At 47.9% G+C, this 14,917-nt stretch overlaps 1 protein-coding gene across 2 annotated transcripts; it reads left to right on the top strand.

Annotated features, from left to right (window-relative positions):
- The first annotated feature begins 738 nt into the window (after positions 1-738).
- Positions 739-9,029, top strand: CATSPERQ (catsper channel auxiliary subunit theta). 2 transcript variants are annotated; one of them, XM_088676440.1, is made up of 6 exons: positions 739-877; positions 955-1,137; positions 3,484-3,581; positions 5,424-5,616; positions 8,366-8,451; positions 8,809-9,029. In XM_088676440.1, exons 2-6 carry the CDS (start codon positions 1,011-1,013, stop codon positions 8,968-8,970), a joined length of 666 nt encoding a protein of 221 aa, XP_088532566.1. In that variant the 5' UTR covers positions 739-877; positions 955-1,010; the 3' UTR covers positions 8,971-9,029. The 2 variants fall into 2 exon arrangements, with proteins under 2 accessions (XP_088532566.1, XP_088532565.1); XM_088676439.1 differs by having other exon boundaries at positions 747-877; positions 958-1,137.
- The last annotated feature ends 5,888 nt before the right edge of the window (positions 9,030-14,917 follow it).

The raw sequence follows: 14,917 nt of genomic DNA, 5'->3' as shown, positions 1-14,917 counted from the left end.
TTTCCGCAGTGGGTGTGACTCTGTGTTCTCTCTGGGTCTGGGTTGTAGAAAGCTGGTTGCTCAAACAGGAGTTATCCAGCAACTTCCGGATGCTTTCTTATCCTTGCACCTGGACCCTCCCAAAACACTTTGCCCACTCTAGACTAAGAAGATAGGGGGAGCTGCTATTTGTAACATCTGGGGGAAGTTGCTGCCATTGACCATTGAATTGTTTTGCCTACCCATGTCAGGGATGTGGTTTAGAAGATCCTTTAGCGAGCTTTTAGTGTCATTAGCCCAGTCCTGTGGAACTCTCTCCTACTAGAGATTCAGCGGGTGCCTTCTGTGCCAACTTTCATATGCCTGCTGAAAGCTTTCCTGTTCCACCAGGCCTATGCAGGCAATTAAGAATACACCTTTCCACAATAGTCAATTGGTGTCTGTTTTTATCTTCTTAACATGGCTTTTATTGTTTTTAATAAATGAATGAATGAATGACCTTGTACTTTCGCTCTAGCATGCATGCTTCCCATTCAGGTTGGTGGGAGGTGGTCTTCTGTTCAGCTCTTGGGGAGGAGAAAGTGAAGCGAGAGGCACGGTCACTCCTTGAATTAAGCCCCTTCCTGTGTGATTCTGCAGAGGGCAGCAGCTGTGGTCTTGTCTGTGGTGTGAGCCTGGTTTCCATGGGGATGAGGGATTCTGTTGGCCACTGTTGCTACGGAAGCTGTCCAGTGACTGTCCCACACCTGCTGCAAGGCCAGGTGGAAAAGGGTGCACATAAATAATTTGGGCACTGGTTGGTCCTGGTTCTTGGTCCTGTCCTGGCTTTTCCTTAGTGACGCCTTCTCTGAAAGACAGAGGCAGTCTTTAGAAGGAAAGGAAGTCGGATTCCTAAGGGGTAAGTAAGAAGCTGCAAATGCTTACCATGGAGTTCCAGCCACAGTCTGTGACAAGGGTCCTCCCTCTTCTCCCCAGCAGTTCTTTTCCAGGAAGGAGAAAGGGCCGAGGCGCTCCCTGAAAGACCCAGCAGGATGGCCAAGGCTATACTCAAGGGCCCCCTGCTCCTCTGGCACTGCAGCTTTGCCAGAAGAGAGAGAAACCTCCCTGAGCTGCTCAAGGAGAACAAGTACTTCCCGTTCCAAGTGCAGCAGCCCAAAGGTGAGGAGCAAAGCCTTAGGAAGGCTTCTTGGGTCTTCTTGATTGTGCTGAGGACTGTGGGAGGACTGTCTGAGATGGGCCAACGTTACACTCCATATGAAAGGATGTCATATGGAGAAGGGAGAAAGATTGTTTTCTGCTGCTCCAGAGAAGCGGACACGGAGCAATGGATTCAAACTACAAGAAAGAAGATTCCACCTCAACATTAGGAAGAACTTCCTGACAGTAAGAGCTGTTCAGCAGTGGAATTTGCTGCCAAGGAGTGTGGTGGAGTCTCCTTCTTTGGAGGTCTTTAAGCAGAGGCTTGACAGGCATATGTCAATAATACTTGATGGTGTTTCCTGCTTGGCAGGGGGTTGGACTGGATGGCCCTTGTGGTCTCTTCCAACTCTATGATTCTATACACTTGAAGTCTGCTCTAGCAACCATTGCACATATCGTAGGGAACCATCAAACGGTATCTCCCCCCCCCCGCCTCCTCAGTGTTGGGAACTGTAGTCAAACCTAACTCTGCATGAGGGCTAGTTGATGCATGAAGGAGTTAAGACAACAAAGCCATGTTCCTAGACTCAGCTAGGCCATGCCTCCTCTGCGAGGGAGGAAGTGTAAGTGCTTCTCTTCCTTTCTCACACTCTTCCAGCCATGTAACCAACCAGTACGGACAGGTCTGAACTTGCACCAAGTTCAGATGGCATGTTTGAAACTTCATGGTGCATTTTGCACCCAAGAGTAATCTGCCTCTGTTATCCTTGCTGCTGCATGGATCAGTGCAGGAATCAGACCTTTGGATTTAGTAAGGAAAGCCTTTAAACATAACTTAACAGTGTGTGTCATTGCTACTGGGGTAGAGAGAGGGGACGTGTGTTTTAAGGCAGACTAAACAGGATATGTAGAAGGGTCTAATAACCCTTATTCCACACTATGCTGCTGGATAACTTTTTAACCCTGCTGGGGGCTGTCTCCCCCATGAGAGTGTGCAAAACCCCGCATTTTGAATCCAGGCACCCAGCTGATGCTTTTGTCAATTTACCCACACGTGGGTCAGATCTACTTTTATCCCACAAACCCAACCCTATTCCTGCCTCTGACACGGGCGAAGACAGGAGAGGGAGCTACTCTCCGGAGTTACTCTCATACAAGATGCATGTCAGGGGTTGGGCAGGGAAGTTGAGCTGCTTAAACCTCCGTGTTTCAGAATACGGTGGTATATTCATGATAACAAGGGGGAATCTGTGTCTTAGCTTGCTGACCCCCCCCCCAAAAAATGTGTCTAATGTGTCTAAACAGTTCTCCACTGTTGCATGTTTTGTGTCATTGAAATCAATCAATCAATAAACTTTATTTGCATAGCCAACAGCCATAGCAACAAAATACATGCAATATAGAATTAAAAACAACAAGGATAAAAAGATCATATGACTATGGTTGTCGTTTAAAAGGTGGCCCTTAGTCTCATTGCACCCTCGATGAATCTGGCAACTTGTGTTGTTCTCAGGTCATTTTGATCTGATAGAAGAAAGAACAACGTGGCCTCGATTGGGCGGCCTTAGAAGTAGGGGTGTAATGAGATCGAGCTGCAAGTCTTTGTAGAGAGGACATGACAGAAGGATGTGAGCCACTGTTTCTGTGTTGCCGATTCCACAGGGACAGAGTCGTTTTTCTGCTGGAATCTTTTGAATCACATCCAATCTGGCTAATGTAAAAGCACGTCTGAATTTTGAGATGGTTAGTTTATACAGATATCGTGACAGGGGTTCCAGCTGGGAGGGGGAAAAGAAGGTAAACCAAGGGCAGGATTTCTTTATGATGGCCAGGTTGTTCTGTTGCTCAAGGTCTTTTAGGCGCTCTCCAATTAGCCTTTTTGCATTGGTATGGCCCATCATAAGGAGCTGTTGTGGATGGAGTCCGCAGGAAATGAGTTTTTGGTGCACTAGTTTGGACCACGAACTTTTATGAGAGTCCTGTAACACTAGAGGCAGTAGGCCGGACGGATTTAAATTTAAGCGGAGCCAGTAGTTCAGTGTTCTTTGCCAGGATCGGGTTTCTACAGAGGGCAGGCTTGCTTCCAGGCGTAAGGCAGCATTTGGAACACATGGTGGAACTGCAAAAATCTGTCTTAAGAATTGTGTCATTGAAATATGAAACACAATTTCAATTGTATCAGGAGGTCTCATTTTGTGTTTTCTGTGCTTCCCAGCTCTGGCCACGGGGATGCTGGGTTCTGTGGCCTGGGCTGAGGGAGGGAGGTGGGGGACTTGGGAAGAAGGGCCAGCCCTGGCCATTTCAGCCTGTATGCTCCGTGGGGCTTAGCCCTGAATTTTGCCCTTTCTGCCTCCCCCACTACAGTGTTTGTGATGGAGTATTACAAGGACATGATCTGGAAAGGACTGTTGATTTTCCTGGTTTCTTTGGTGATCAGCATACTTCACTTCAAATCAGCACGGGTAGGCACAGGATTCTTGCCACTATTGATAGCCAAGTCCCAACTAGATGTATTTGTCTTGCCACAATTCCCCCACTGTGGGAACACAGCTTTCCCCTGAAAGTATTGAGCTAGTCACTTGGCCCACACCCCAAAGGGTCTGTTTCTCTCTTGACTTTGCCTTCCTTTCTGTTGTCTCTCCTGACACCGCTTTGCAGCTGGGAACCAGCTTCTTCCTCCACAAACTACCAGGTACATTCACAGAATCGAATAGGAATCTAAAAGGGAGTTTGTCCTGTAAGGCAGGCCACCATTGCTCCCGTTTTGCGTCTAGGGAACGGATGCCACGAAGTACACAGCCTCAACTGTGCTTCTTTTGTGAAGCTGAGGGTCCGTGTGTGTGTGTTTGTGCAAATTGGTATTAGGAAGAGCTTGCAGGATGAGGCCAATGGCCCATCTATTCCAGCATCCTGTTCTCCCTTCAATGAGGCCAAACTTAGATTCACAAAATGTTTAGGGGTATGTATACCCCTGCGTACCCCCCAGAAAAAAAAGCACTGGCTAGGAGACATTCAGCTTCATTGTACGTCCACAAATTCTAGTGCTTCTGTATCAACTATATCCATGTCCTGCTTAATTTTATACACCTCCTGACCTGTAAGCTCACGATACAGACAGTGCAAAACACTGGGACACTGGGTGGACTTTTTCAACTTTCAAATTCCAAAAATTAGGGGAATTCAAAAGATATTTTGGTAAACTTAATATAATTTGATTTTGCTCGGTAAGTAAACAGTGTGTAAAATTGCATAGAAATAATAAAAAATGATTGCCCAGTGCTTGCAGTTATTTAATTTATTTATTTATAGCATTACATGACATTTTCAGGAGGTAAAATTAAAATTCATTGGTTTTCCAAAATCAGTTGATGTGCTTTTTCATCGGATGTTGACTTACCAAGCTGAATGTTGTCCAATCACAAACAGAATAGCAGATTTGAATTCCTTACACCGCAGAACTTATTTTTAAGACCTGTCACTGAAGAAATTAGATTTCACCCCCTAAAATGACCCTCCCTACCCCCCCCTCTATCCTTGCTGGCTTTTCACCTGATTTTTTGTGTGACTTTGTTGAGAGTTTGGGGTTTTGTTGGGCAGAGTGGGGTGCCCTGGCCTCCTCACCCTGCTTCTGAACTCTCACGCCTGCCAAACTCCCCCCCCCCCCCGGAGCAGGCTCCTTTGTTAGCTGGCCCTACATTTATATGCCTGGCAGTGAGTGGAGCCGGTAGTCTCGGGGGTTCAGTTATGGTCATCAAAGCTGCAGAGACGTTGGCCTGAGCGTCACGGTAGAAAAACAGACCACACCCAACCAAGCACCACTCGGAGCGCATTTTGAGGCCAGTGTGAGGTCCATTATGGCAGCCAACAGGTTCCACGTTATGTCTGAAGAATGCCTCCCAGCAGAGCAGTTCCTCGTAGCAGTAAAGACCCCCTGCAACCTTACAGAGAAAGGGAGGGTTGCAAAGAGAGTGCAAAGCTTTTTCACGGATAAAGTTGCTCCCCTCCACTACGTGGGTGGCGCTGTGGGTTAAACCACAGAGCCTAGGGCTTGCTGATCAGAAGGTCGGCGGTTCGAATCCCCGCGATGGCGTGAGCTCCCATTGCTCGGTCCCTGCTCCTGCCAACCAAGCAGTTCAAAAGCATGTCAAAGTGCAAGTAGATAAATAGGGAAGGTAAATGGGGTTTCCGTGTGCTGCTCTGGCTCGCCAGAAGCGGCTTTGTCATTTTGAGCAGATGGACCTCTTTCTAAGGTTCACCCCGGCACCCCTAACCTTCTCTTCCTGGACCCTTTGCTCTCCTTTCAGGGTTCCCAAGACTTCACAGCTTTCTTCGTCTTTGGCATGTTGACCGGACTCTGGCTGACCATCAGCAACATCCACAAGCGCAGGCTGATCATCAACCACGTCAAGGAGGTGTACCAGTTCTACATCAAAGGCATCCTCTGGCAGGAGGGGCCGCTGCATCAGATCTACGTGCGGCTCATAGCCCAGTCCGATGGTACCACCAGCATGGCGAGGCATGGCGGGGGGGGGGGGCACACTTGTCGCCTCCTCTGCTAAATTCCTCCTCCTCCTCCTCCTCCTCCTCCTCCTCCTCCTCCTCCTCCTCCTCCTCCTCCTCCTCTCCCATTATGTCCAGGCCTTCCCTCTCCTCAAATCTCTCCCCTCTGCTAAGCTACCGGTACTTGCTAAGTCCCACTCAGTCTTATCCTATTTTTGCATTTTAACTAATAACATTTAATAACCGTCTGATTCCAGGGGTGCCCAAACTTTTTTCAGAGAGGCCCAGATTTGAACATGCGTGAGGGCTGATCAAAGTTGTTGAGCTTCTTTTAGGATTGAAGTTGCTGAGCTTTTGAAAGGATTTTACCCCAGGACATATACTGCCACGGGGGCCAGATTAAATTGACCAGCGGGCCGGATTAGGCCCCCGAAATGGACTTTGGATGTGCCTCTGAGCGGCCTACACAAAATTAAAATTGTAAAGGTTTTTTTTAAAGAAGCACTAGTATGGAATAATGCCCTCCCAGTGAGAGAGGGAGAGCAGGATCCATACTGGGCATACCCTCCAACTCCCGATAAGAAAAATCCAGGATCAGCAGTGGCGCAGCTCCGGAAGTCACTTCTATGCATGTCCGGACGTGCGTAGAAGCGACTTCCAGTGCCCAGACATGGGCAGAGCAGCACCCAAAATCGGTTCTGCGCATGTCCAGACATGCGCAGAAGGAGCCTCCCTGGCAGGTAGGAAATCGGGGGGATTTACGGGATTTTTTTTATATAGATATTTATTGATTTTCCACAAAGAAAAAAAGAATTAACAGAATTTTAAAACAATATCGAAAAAGAAAAGGCAAAACAAAAATACAAAATACAAAAAAGAATACAAAAATACAGGAGAAAAACGAAAAATAAAAAGTAGAAAACAGTACATCTTATCTTCATCACAGTGTAAATTGGGACCTCCTCGGGTTCCCGTCCCTGTGGTTCTTAAACACATTTCTAAGTAGCAAATTCTACCTTCAAATAATCACCTTTTATGATACATCTCTTATTTTCCTGTTCTAAATAACCTCTTCAACTATTCCACAGTTTTATTTACCACTTAATTTCTAATCTAAAATATTACTTTAGCATACTTTTTTAAATACAATTTAAAATCTTTCCACTCCTCTTCAATCGCTTGTTCTCCCTGATTGCGGATTCGTCCGGTCATCTCCGCCAGTTCCATGAATTCCATCATCTTCATCTGCCATTCATCAATCGTTGGTAATGCTTGCTGCTTCCAGTATTTAGCAATCAAAAGTCTCGCTGCTGTAGTGGCATACATAAAAAAGGATACCTTCTTCTTAGGGATCTCCTTTCCTACAATGCCCACTAGGAATGCCTCTGGTTTCTTAACAAATGTGCCTTTCAGCACTTTCTTAAGTTCATTATAAATCTTATTCCAGAAGTCATTCACTAGTGGACATGTCCACCACATGTGGTAAAATGAACCTATTTCTTTCTTACATTTCCAACATTTGTTGTCGTGATTGTGGTAAATCTTTGCTAACTTTTCTGGTGTAAGATACCATCTATACATCATTTTCATTATATTCTCCTTTAATAAACTACACACAGTAAACTTAATATTCTCCTTCCACAACTTTTCCCAATCCTCAATCATGATGTTATGTCCCACATCCTTTGCCCACAAAATCATAGCATTTTTAGTTTGTTCATCTTTTGTATGCCATTCTAGCAACAATTTGTACATTCTAGAAAGTATTTTCGTCTTGGGTTCTAATAATTCTGTTTCCACCTTTGACTTCTCTGTTTGAAAACCAATTACTCTATCCATTTTAAACACTTCATTTATCTGATGATATTGGAGCCAATAATCGGGAAACGGGTTTAAATACGGGGGTTTCCCGCGAAAAATGGGAGACTTGGCAACTATGATACTGGGGGTCAGAACCTAAGGGAGGAAAAAATAGTGAAAGGATTGAAAAGTGAAAATTTAGGTGGATGGTACTGTGTAACAGTTAGAGAATTGGGCAGACAGCAGGGGATGTAGAAGGAAGTGTGGTTGTTTGGCTGCGACAGAGTGGGAGTGGGGGGGAGGAGTAATATTGAATGTTATTTACTGACTGGTCAAGACGGTCCGAAACTGGATTGACTTATGGATCTGGCTGAACCGCCTGGGAAATTCCGAGTCCGGGGGGGCGGGGCGGGGCTGAATCAGATGTAAATGTTTTAATGTTATTAGGATAGAAGAAGCAATGTTTGAATTTATGGATATTTTTGGGAATTAATTTTAGGCTAAGGGGTGAAATAGAAAGATAGGTGGTTGGGAAATTAATTATGGGTTAGGAATAATTGATGTTTATAGATTAGGAAAAATTGAAAGAATATGAAAAAGAAATGTTAAAAGGATTTAAGATATAATATGAAAATTGCTCAAGATGGAGTTAAAAAATGGACCCAGTAAGCATACTAAACAGGATATTTAAAATGTCAAACAGTCTCTATTCCTCACGCTTCACTGCGCTGCATGATTCTGTGATTTTAATACTCTGCGGGGGTCTCTTTCTAAAGTGTGTTTAGCCCCACACTTTGGATCTAGGGATCCAGCCAATTCTTTTATTAATTACCCCACAGAGGTGATCTACATCTATATATTTTCCACCCCACATCCTGGACAGGAGAGCTCAGACACAGCAATGGCAGCCCTCCAAAGTAACACTCTTGTTTCCTCATCATTCCAGCCTCCGGAAAACGCTACTACAGCCTCATTATCAATGGATACCGCCTGGAGGTGCTCACTCTGGCTGCGCTGACGGACCAGTTTGAGGTATGGGGGGGACGGGACGACCACTATAGGACTGCTATTTTATCTGAAGTCTACTCCTACTGATTTTGATGGCGTTCGCTTCCCAGCAGCCACCTTGTCTTTCTTCATTTTCACTTTTTGATCTGACTAACATTTGTATGTCAAAAGTGCCTTTCTGTCAAGTAACTGCAGAGGTCCAACAGAAGGGGCGATGAGGCTTAGGGAGCTACCGGTACCTCTGCTTCCCCCGCAGGCCTCAGGTGCCCCCTGGGGCTCCATGCCCGGCTCTCCCCACCTTTGAGAGTTGCAGGGATGAGAACAGGCTCCATCCTTTCAGGCCTGCTCAACCTGCCCCACCTTGCTTGTGTCTCCCCCCAGCTTCTCGATTCCGTGGGGCGCCGCATCGCCCGCAACCTCAACCTCAACTTCTTTGACTATGAGGACGTCTCCACGCGCCATGTCATCAGACACGCTCCGCCGGAGAGGGACGACGACGAAGACGAAGACGACGAAGACTACGGGGACAACATGAGTGTGTGAGGGGGGCGGGCAGGGGTGGGTGTGTGCTTGGCTATTAAAAGTGGGCACTCTGTTCTGGGAGATGGTTGTGTCCAAAGTGTGTCCTTTGCCAGGCCCTGCCTGGTTCCTTTTGATATAAATGCTCCTTTTCCCCTTATGGGGTACCCAAGAGCCCATACAGAGTTCTTTTGTAGGTTCTCTATCGGTAGGAGAAAATAACAGAGGCCATCCAGAGAATATTGAGAAGCAAAGCAGCTAGTAAGCCTGATCTTTATTAAACTGTTGCAACAGGGTGCTCCCCTCGCACGCAGGAGAAAGGAGGAGGACCCAGAACCAAGGTGTGAAAGCCCTAATATAGACATTTTAAATTGCCCGCCCTGGAGTCCAAAACCATCCCCAGAAACATCATACATACATCACAGAAGGGGTGTAGCCCAAGACCACCCCCCAAAATACAGCATACCTACATCACAGAAGAGGCGGCCTACAACAGAAATCTGAGTGTGTTGTTTATCTCCTGTCTGGCAAGTTACCTGATTGCATTATCTGGGTTTGGCCACTGTTTTGTTATTATAACTACATAATTCCTGAATCTATGAGGTCATAGGCTCACACCCTGTTCATATCTTGAATGTGCTCTTAAGGCAGGATTTGTGAGGAAAGAGACAATGGGGAGGTTTCCCACTTTGACCTTGCAGAGAAATATTTGAGGTCAGTTTGTTCAGGACCTTTTCTATGGGGTTTCAGACATGTGGTTTATATATACAGTTATGAACATTTATTTTTCATATACATGACCGTAAAATTCTTGTTACAGGTAGGTAGCCGTGTTGGTCTGCCGTAGTCTAAACAAAATAAAAAAAATCCTTCCAGTAGCACCTTAGAGACCCACTAAGTTTGTCATTGGTATGAGCTTTTGTGTGCATGCATTGCACACGTCTTCAGAATTCTTAGAACAATTTCTTCTCTGTCCATCAGTAGATGTCTTCTGAGCCGCTTTGTGTCTGCAACCGCCCAGGTTCAATCCTGAGGAGATCTCAATGGAATGGGAGAAGGGGCTGTGGCCCTGTTAGGGGAAAATCAGGGTGCAAGGCTGCTCTGCCACCCGGCTCGTCGGGCATGAGCCCGCGGTCCACTGCGGAATGAAATGGAAGGAGTCCAGCCACCAAACAGCAAGGTTTATTACTGCGCAGCAGGTTCAAGCCAAGACTGAACACCGAGAACAGGGTTACAAGAACTTTTAAAACTTCCCACCTGAATCCCATAATGCATTTCAAAAGCGTCATTCCTACATCACTGTTACATAGCTAAACATCAGAAAGGGGGAGGTACATACAATATTAACATACTGGTAAACAAGATTAACATAAGGGCAATGGTTCAGGGCAAAAGTAAATGTGTGATAAATGCCGGGAGGAACTTCTTGAGTATCCACAGAAAAGGAACAATAAGGTCCTGGCTTTGCATCGTCTGTCACATGGGTGGGTCTGATTATGGGATTTGTTGTTTAGTCGTGTCCGACTCTTCGTGACCCCATGGACCAGAACACGCCAGACACTCCTGTCTTGCACTGCCTCCCGCAGTTTGGTCAAACTCATGTTCGTAGCTTCAAGAACACTGTCCAACCATCTTGTCCTCTGACGTCCCCTTCTCCTAGTGCCCTCCATCTTTCCCAACATCAGGGTCTTTTTCAAGGATTCTTCTCTTCTCATGAGATGGCCAAAGTCTTGGAGCCTCAGCTTCAGGATCTGTCCTTCCAGTGAGCACTCAGGGCTGATTTCCTTCAGAATGGATAGGTTTGATCTTCTTGCATAGGCAAACACCTCTGAAGTCCCACCACAATAGAACAATAGTACAATAGAACTTCCTTTGCATGTCTGGACCCCTTGGCAAGTCTGGTGATGAGATTAAGCTTTCCTTGGCCAGCAATCAACTCAGCAATTGTCACCTCTGGGCACTTCATGGAGTCCCTTTTTCAAGGGCAAAATAGCATTGGAATGGAGGAAACTGGCAAAGGAGTTGATTTTTTATTATTTTTAAAGCTAGGTAACTTCCCTGAGCTGTCAAGTCGAAAGGATACATTTAGGCATAATATTTGTAACATTTAACAACTTTAAAGATGTGCCCCCCCCGGTAATTTCCGTGACAATTCCAATCCTCTGACCCGCGGTGTGCTTGCTTATTGCGTGTGGATATCAGAACCCCAGAGGTGGGCAATTGCATCCATTTCAGCAGTCCAGATTGTGGGACTTTTCTCTTCTTGGGTTAGAACTCCCATCGTCCTCCCTGAGCACTGGCTAAGCTGCCATGGGCTGATGGGAGTTGAAGTCCTGCACCAACCGGAGTGCCACAGCTGTACCCCAGCCCTGCAGCCTTTTTTGGGGGGGGGGAGTGTTCTCTCTCCTTGCTCTCCTGCTGCCTCCTTCGCCCACTAGATGGCGCTCCTTGCCTTTGACTCGGGGCCTCTGGCTGCAGCAGCCCTGAGAATTTGGGAAAGCACCTTGCTGGCTCCCCAGCCCAGCTCCTTCCTCCCTTCCAGCAAAGGCGGAGGGCGGGCAGGGACGAGGGCTGTGCAGAGGCTCCGGGCATAGGGGACTTGCCGTTGTCCTTGGGCGAGCGTGGGGGGGGGGGGAGAGGGGGCTTTAGGAGAGAGGGGCTGGAGGGGGGCAACTTTCTCTTTCTGCGCGTGGGGTGTCCCTGTGGCCGCCTGCCTGCGCACCTTCCAGAGGCGCCTGCTCAGCTCTCCCACTGCGGTCCATTGCAGCACTGAATCCGATCTCCTCCCCGCGCCGCTGCAGTTTGTCCTCCCAGCACCTCTGCCTGGCAGCAGCTGCAGTCCCGGAGCCTCCGCTTGGCTCCCAAGATTGCGCCACTTTGCACAGAGAACTGGAGAGTCGGGGGGGGGGGACCGAAAGGGCCGCCTAGCTAGCCCAGCCCCCGGCCCGGCACATGTGCGCCGTGCTTAAAAACTGTGGAATTTGGAAAACTAGAGCGGGTGGGAGGCAGGATGAAGCGAGTTACTGAAGGTTAGGACCGGGAGGGTTTGTTTAAAATGCTCAAATATAGCCTGGTTAGGGAGGCTCTGAATGTGCTCAGAGCAGTGGTGGATGGGGCCCCTGAATTTTTCCTCTGCGGCTTAGATAGGCTACCCCAAACAAAATCTCCCCACCGAGTTAATTTTCTCCTTGCACGGGAGCAGGGCACGAGTCCACCCCCCTGCCATTTCTCCGACTGGTGGTTTGGGGGAAACAGGTTTGGGAGCAGCTGCCCAAGGTGGACCCCACTGAAGAGGGTATTCCATTAGTAGCGAGCCCCCCCCCAAAAAAAACTCCCCTCAGAGGAGGCACCCAGAGGAAGGTCTCAGATAAAGGTATGAAAGCCGGTTCCTACTGGGAGAGGCGCCCTGAAAGATACTGGGGTCCTGATCCGTACCTGGCTTCATAGGTCCAAACCAGCACTTGAATTGGCTTTGGCAACCTCCAGACAGACAGCTCCGCTGTGCCAGGATGGGTGAAATAGGAGCTGCTTGCCTTGAGCCTGCCTGTGATTGGGCGGCCACATTGCACACCACTTGCAGTTTCTGAACCAACTTCCCAGGCAATCCCACAGAAAGCGCATTGCAGGAATCCGACCTCAAGGTTACCAAAGCAAAGGTGGCGGCTGCGGGCAGGTTGTCCCAGTCTAGGCAGCTTAAGCTGCTGGAAGGCCCTCTGCCCCACTAGGGACACCTGTGTTCCCAAACGACAGATGGGCTCATTCAGAGACTCTGAGAGTTTGGATGTACATGGAGCACAGGGGGTGGGGTTAGAAGACTGTGAACCTCCAAAACGCCAGTCCACATCCTAGCAAAGGTGGTGTCAAAGTTGATTCATTAAAAGACCCAGGAGCCCCACCTCCACTCCCTTCCTAGGAATCATTCCATGCGCATAAGAACATCAGGAGAGCCTGCTGGATCAGGCCAATGGCCTACCTAGTCCCGCATCCTGTTCTCACAGTGGCCAACCAGATGCCTCAATGGGAAACGAGCAAGCAGGAATTGAGCACGAGAATTGAGCGCGAGAGCCCTCCTCCCTCCCTCTGTTTCTGTGATTCATTAAAACCTAAGATTCCTCTTCCGGGGAACCAGCAATCAGGACCTGAGCACGAGAGCAGCTCTCCCTAAACATTAGGAAGAACTTCCTGACAGTAAGAGCTGTTTGGCAGTGGAATTTGCTACCAAGGAGTGTGGTGGAGTCTCCTTCTTTGGAGGTCTTTAAGCAGAGGCTTGACAGGCATATGTCAAGAATGCTTTGATGGTGTTTCCTGCTCGGCAGGGGGTTGAACTGGATGGCCCTTGTGGTCTCTTCCAACTCTATGATTCTATGATTCTCCCCTCCTGTGGTTTCCAGCAACAGACCTTTGGAAGCATGGCTGCCTCCGACTGTGGAAGCGGAACAGAGCCAGCCTGGCTAGGGGCCATCAGCAGCCCTCTCCCCCTCTGTGAATTTTTCCAGTACTCTTTTAAAGCAGTCCAATTTGGTGGCAATCCCTGCCTCCTGAGGGAGAGCGTTCCACGGGTTAACTGTGTGCCACGTGAAGAAGGACCTCCTTTTCACTCTCCTTGCTGTCTGCTGTGGAGGCCAGACCAAGGCCTTCAGCATTCTAGTCCCCCAGATCTTCCCGGTGCTCCCAGGAGAGGAGTCTCTCTCTGGGCTCCTGCTTTCATTAGCCTTACCGCTGCGGCCAACTTCACCCACCCATCTTTCAACCCCTGCTCTCTGGGGTCAAGGGGGTGTGATCAGGCTTGGAGTTGCAGGTAGGTGTGTGTGTGTGTGTGTGTGTGTGTGTGTGTGTGTGTTTGCCTGGCCTCTGCTCCTCTCTCTGCTCTCCTGAGGGTGTGTGTGTGAAGGTGTAACTCCTGCCCAGGTACAACCATTGCCCCCATCACATCACCATCACAGGGGACTGAATTGAAAGAAATTCTTGCCTGTGTGTGAGCATTATCAACAGAAGCCTCTTCCAGGAGGATCCATCTTGCCTGGAGCTCCCAGGACATCCAAACAACAGGAGAAACAAAATAAAAAAAATTCATTCCAGTAGCACCTTAGAAACCAACTAAGTTTGTCATTGGTATGAGCTTTTGTGTGCATGCACACTTCTTCCGATACACCAGACCCTGGTGTCTCTAAGGTGCTACTGGAAGGAGTTTTTTTGTTTTGTTTCGACTACGGCAGACCAACACGGCTACCTACCTGTAACTAAAACAGCAGGAGAGTTGGGCATTTGCACCAGACCAAGAGGCCACCTGCTCCAGTGTCCTGTTTCCCCCCAGTGGCCAAGGAGATGCCCTTGGAAAGCCCACAGGTAGGGCGTGAAGTCAACAAACCTCCCCTCCCTTGTTTGTCTCCCTGCAACTAGTGTCCAGAGCAGTAGACTATCTTGGACCATGGAGGGTCCATTTAGCTTGTCTTCGGGATTATTAATTCACGGCTAAAGATCCTCGAACAGAAAGTTCACGGAATTTGCAGCTCTGAAATGCTGACTTAAAAACACAGGGTTTTTGCTCACCATTTCAGAGCTAGAAGTTCAAAGGGCGATGGGGAGGGGAAGGACATTTGAGCTTCAAGCAGGAACAAAGTGGAAAGCTTTGCTAACACTTTTTTTAAAATGGAAAAAAAACCCTTCGGTTGCAGTTGCCACAACTTGGGGCACTGAATACCATCAGATAAAAATTATTTGTATAAAATCTGCCATGTACTCAGTCAGTTGCCCTGAGTGAACCTGGAATCTAGTAGTATTGTGACCAGTGCTTTATTCCTAGAAAAATAGGTGCCGGACCTCACCATGAAGTTGTTACATTAAGTGCCACATTTTTAACAACAAAAAAGGAGGTGCTGGTCCTGTGTACCCCTTAATTCCCCTCTGAATAAAGGCCTGGTTGTGACAGAGGGAGCAAAGCATCGTCTTCCAGTTTCTCCCTGCTTGCAAT

Source organism: Zootoca vivipara, chromosome 8 (assembly GCF_965207765.1).
Source record: "Zootoca vivipara chromosome 8, rZooViv2.hap1.1, whole genome shotgun sequence".
Lineage (NCBI taxonomy): Eukaryota > Metazoa > Chordata > Lepidosauria > Squamata > Lacertidae > Zootoca > Zootoca vivipara.
The sequence above is the reverse complement of the archived record's forward strand: the minus strand, read 5'-3'. Positions and strand labels throughout refer to the sequence as shown.

What these genes read in the sequence shown, in the direction of transcription:
- CATSPERQ (XM_088676440.1), top strand. Translation starts at nt 1,011, where the DNA reads ATGGCCAAGGCTATACTCAAGGGCCCCCTGCTCCTCTGGCACTGCAGC. An exon ending in GCTCATAGCCCAGTCCGATG is followed by an intron (nt 5,617 to 8,365) that starts GTACCACCAGCA and finishes TCATCATTCCAG; the next exon opens with CCTCCGGAAAACGCTACTAC. An exon ending in CGCTGACGGACCAGTTTGAG is followed by an intron (nt 8,452 to 8,808) that starts GTATGGGGGGGA and finishes GTCTCCCCCCAG; the next exon opens with CTTCTCGATTCCGTGGGGCG.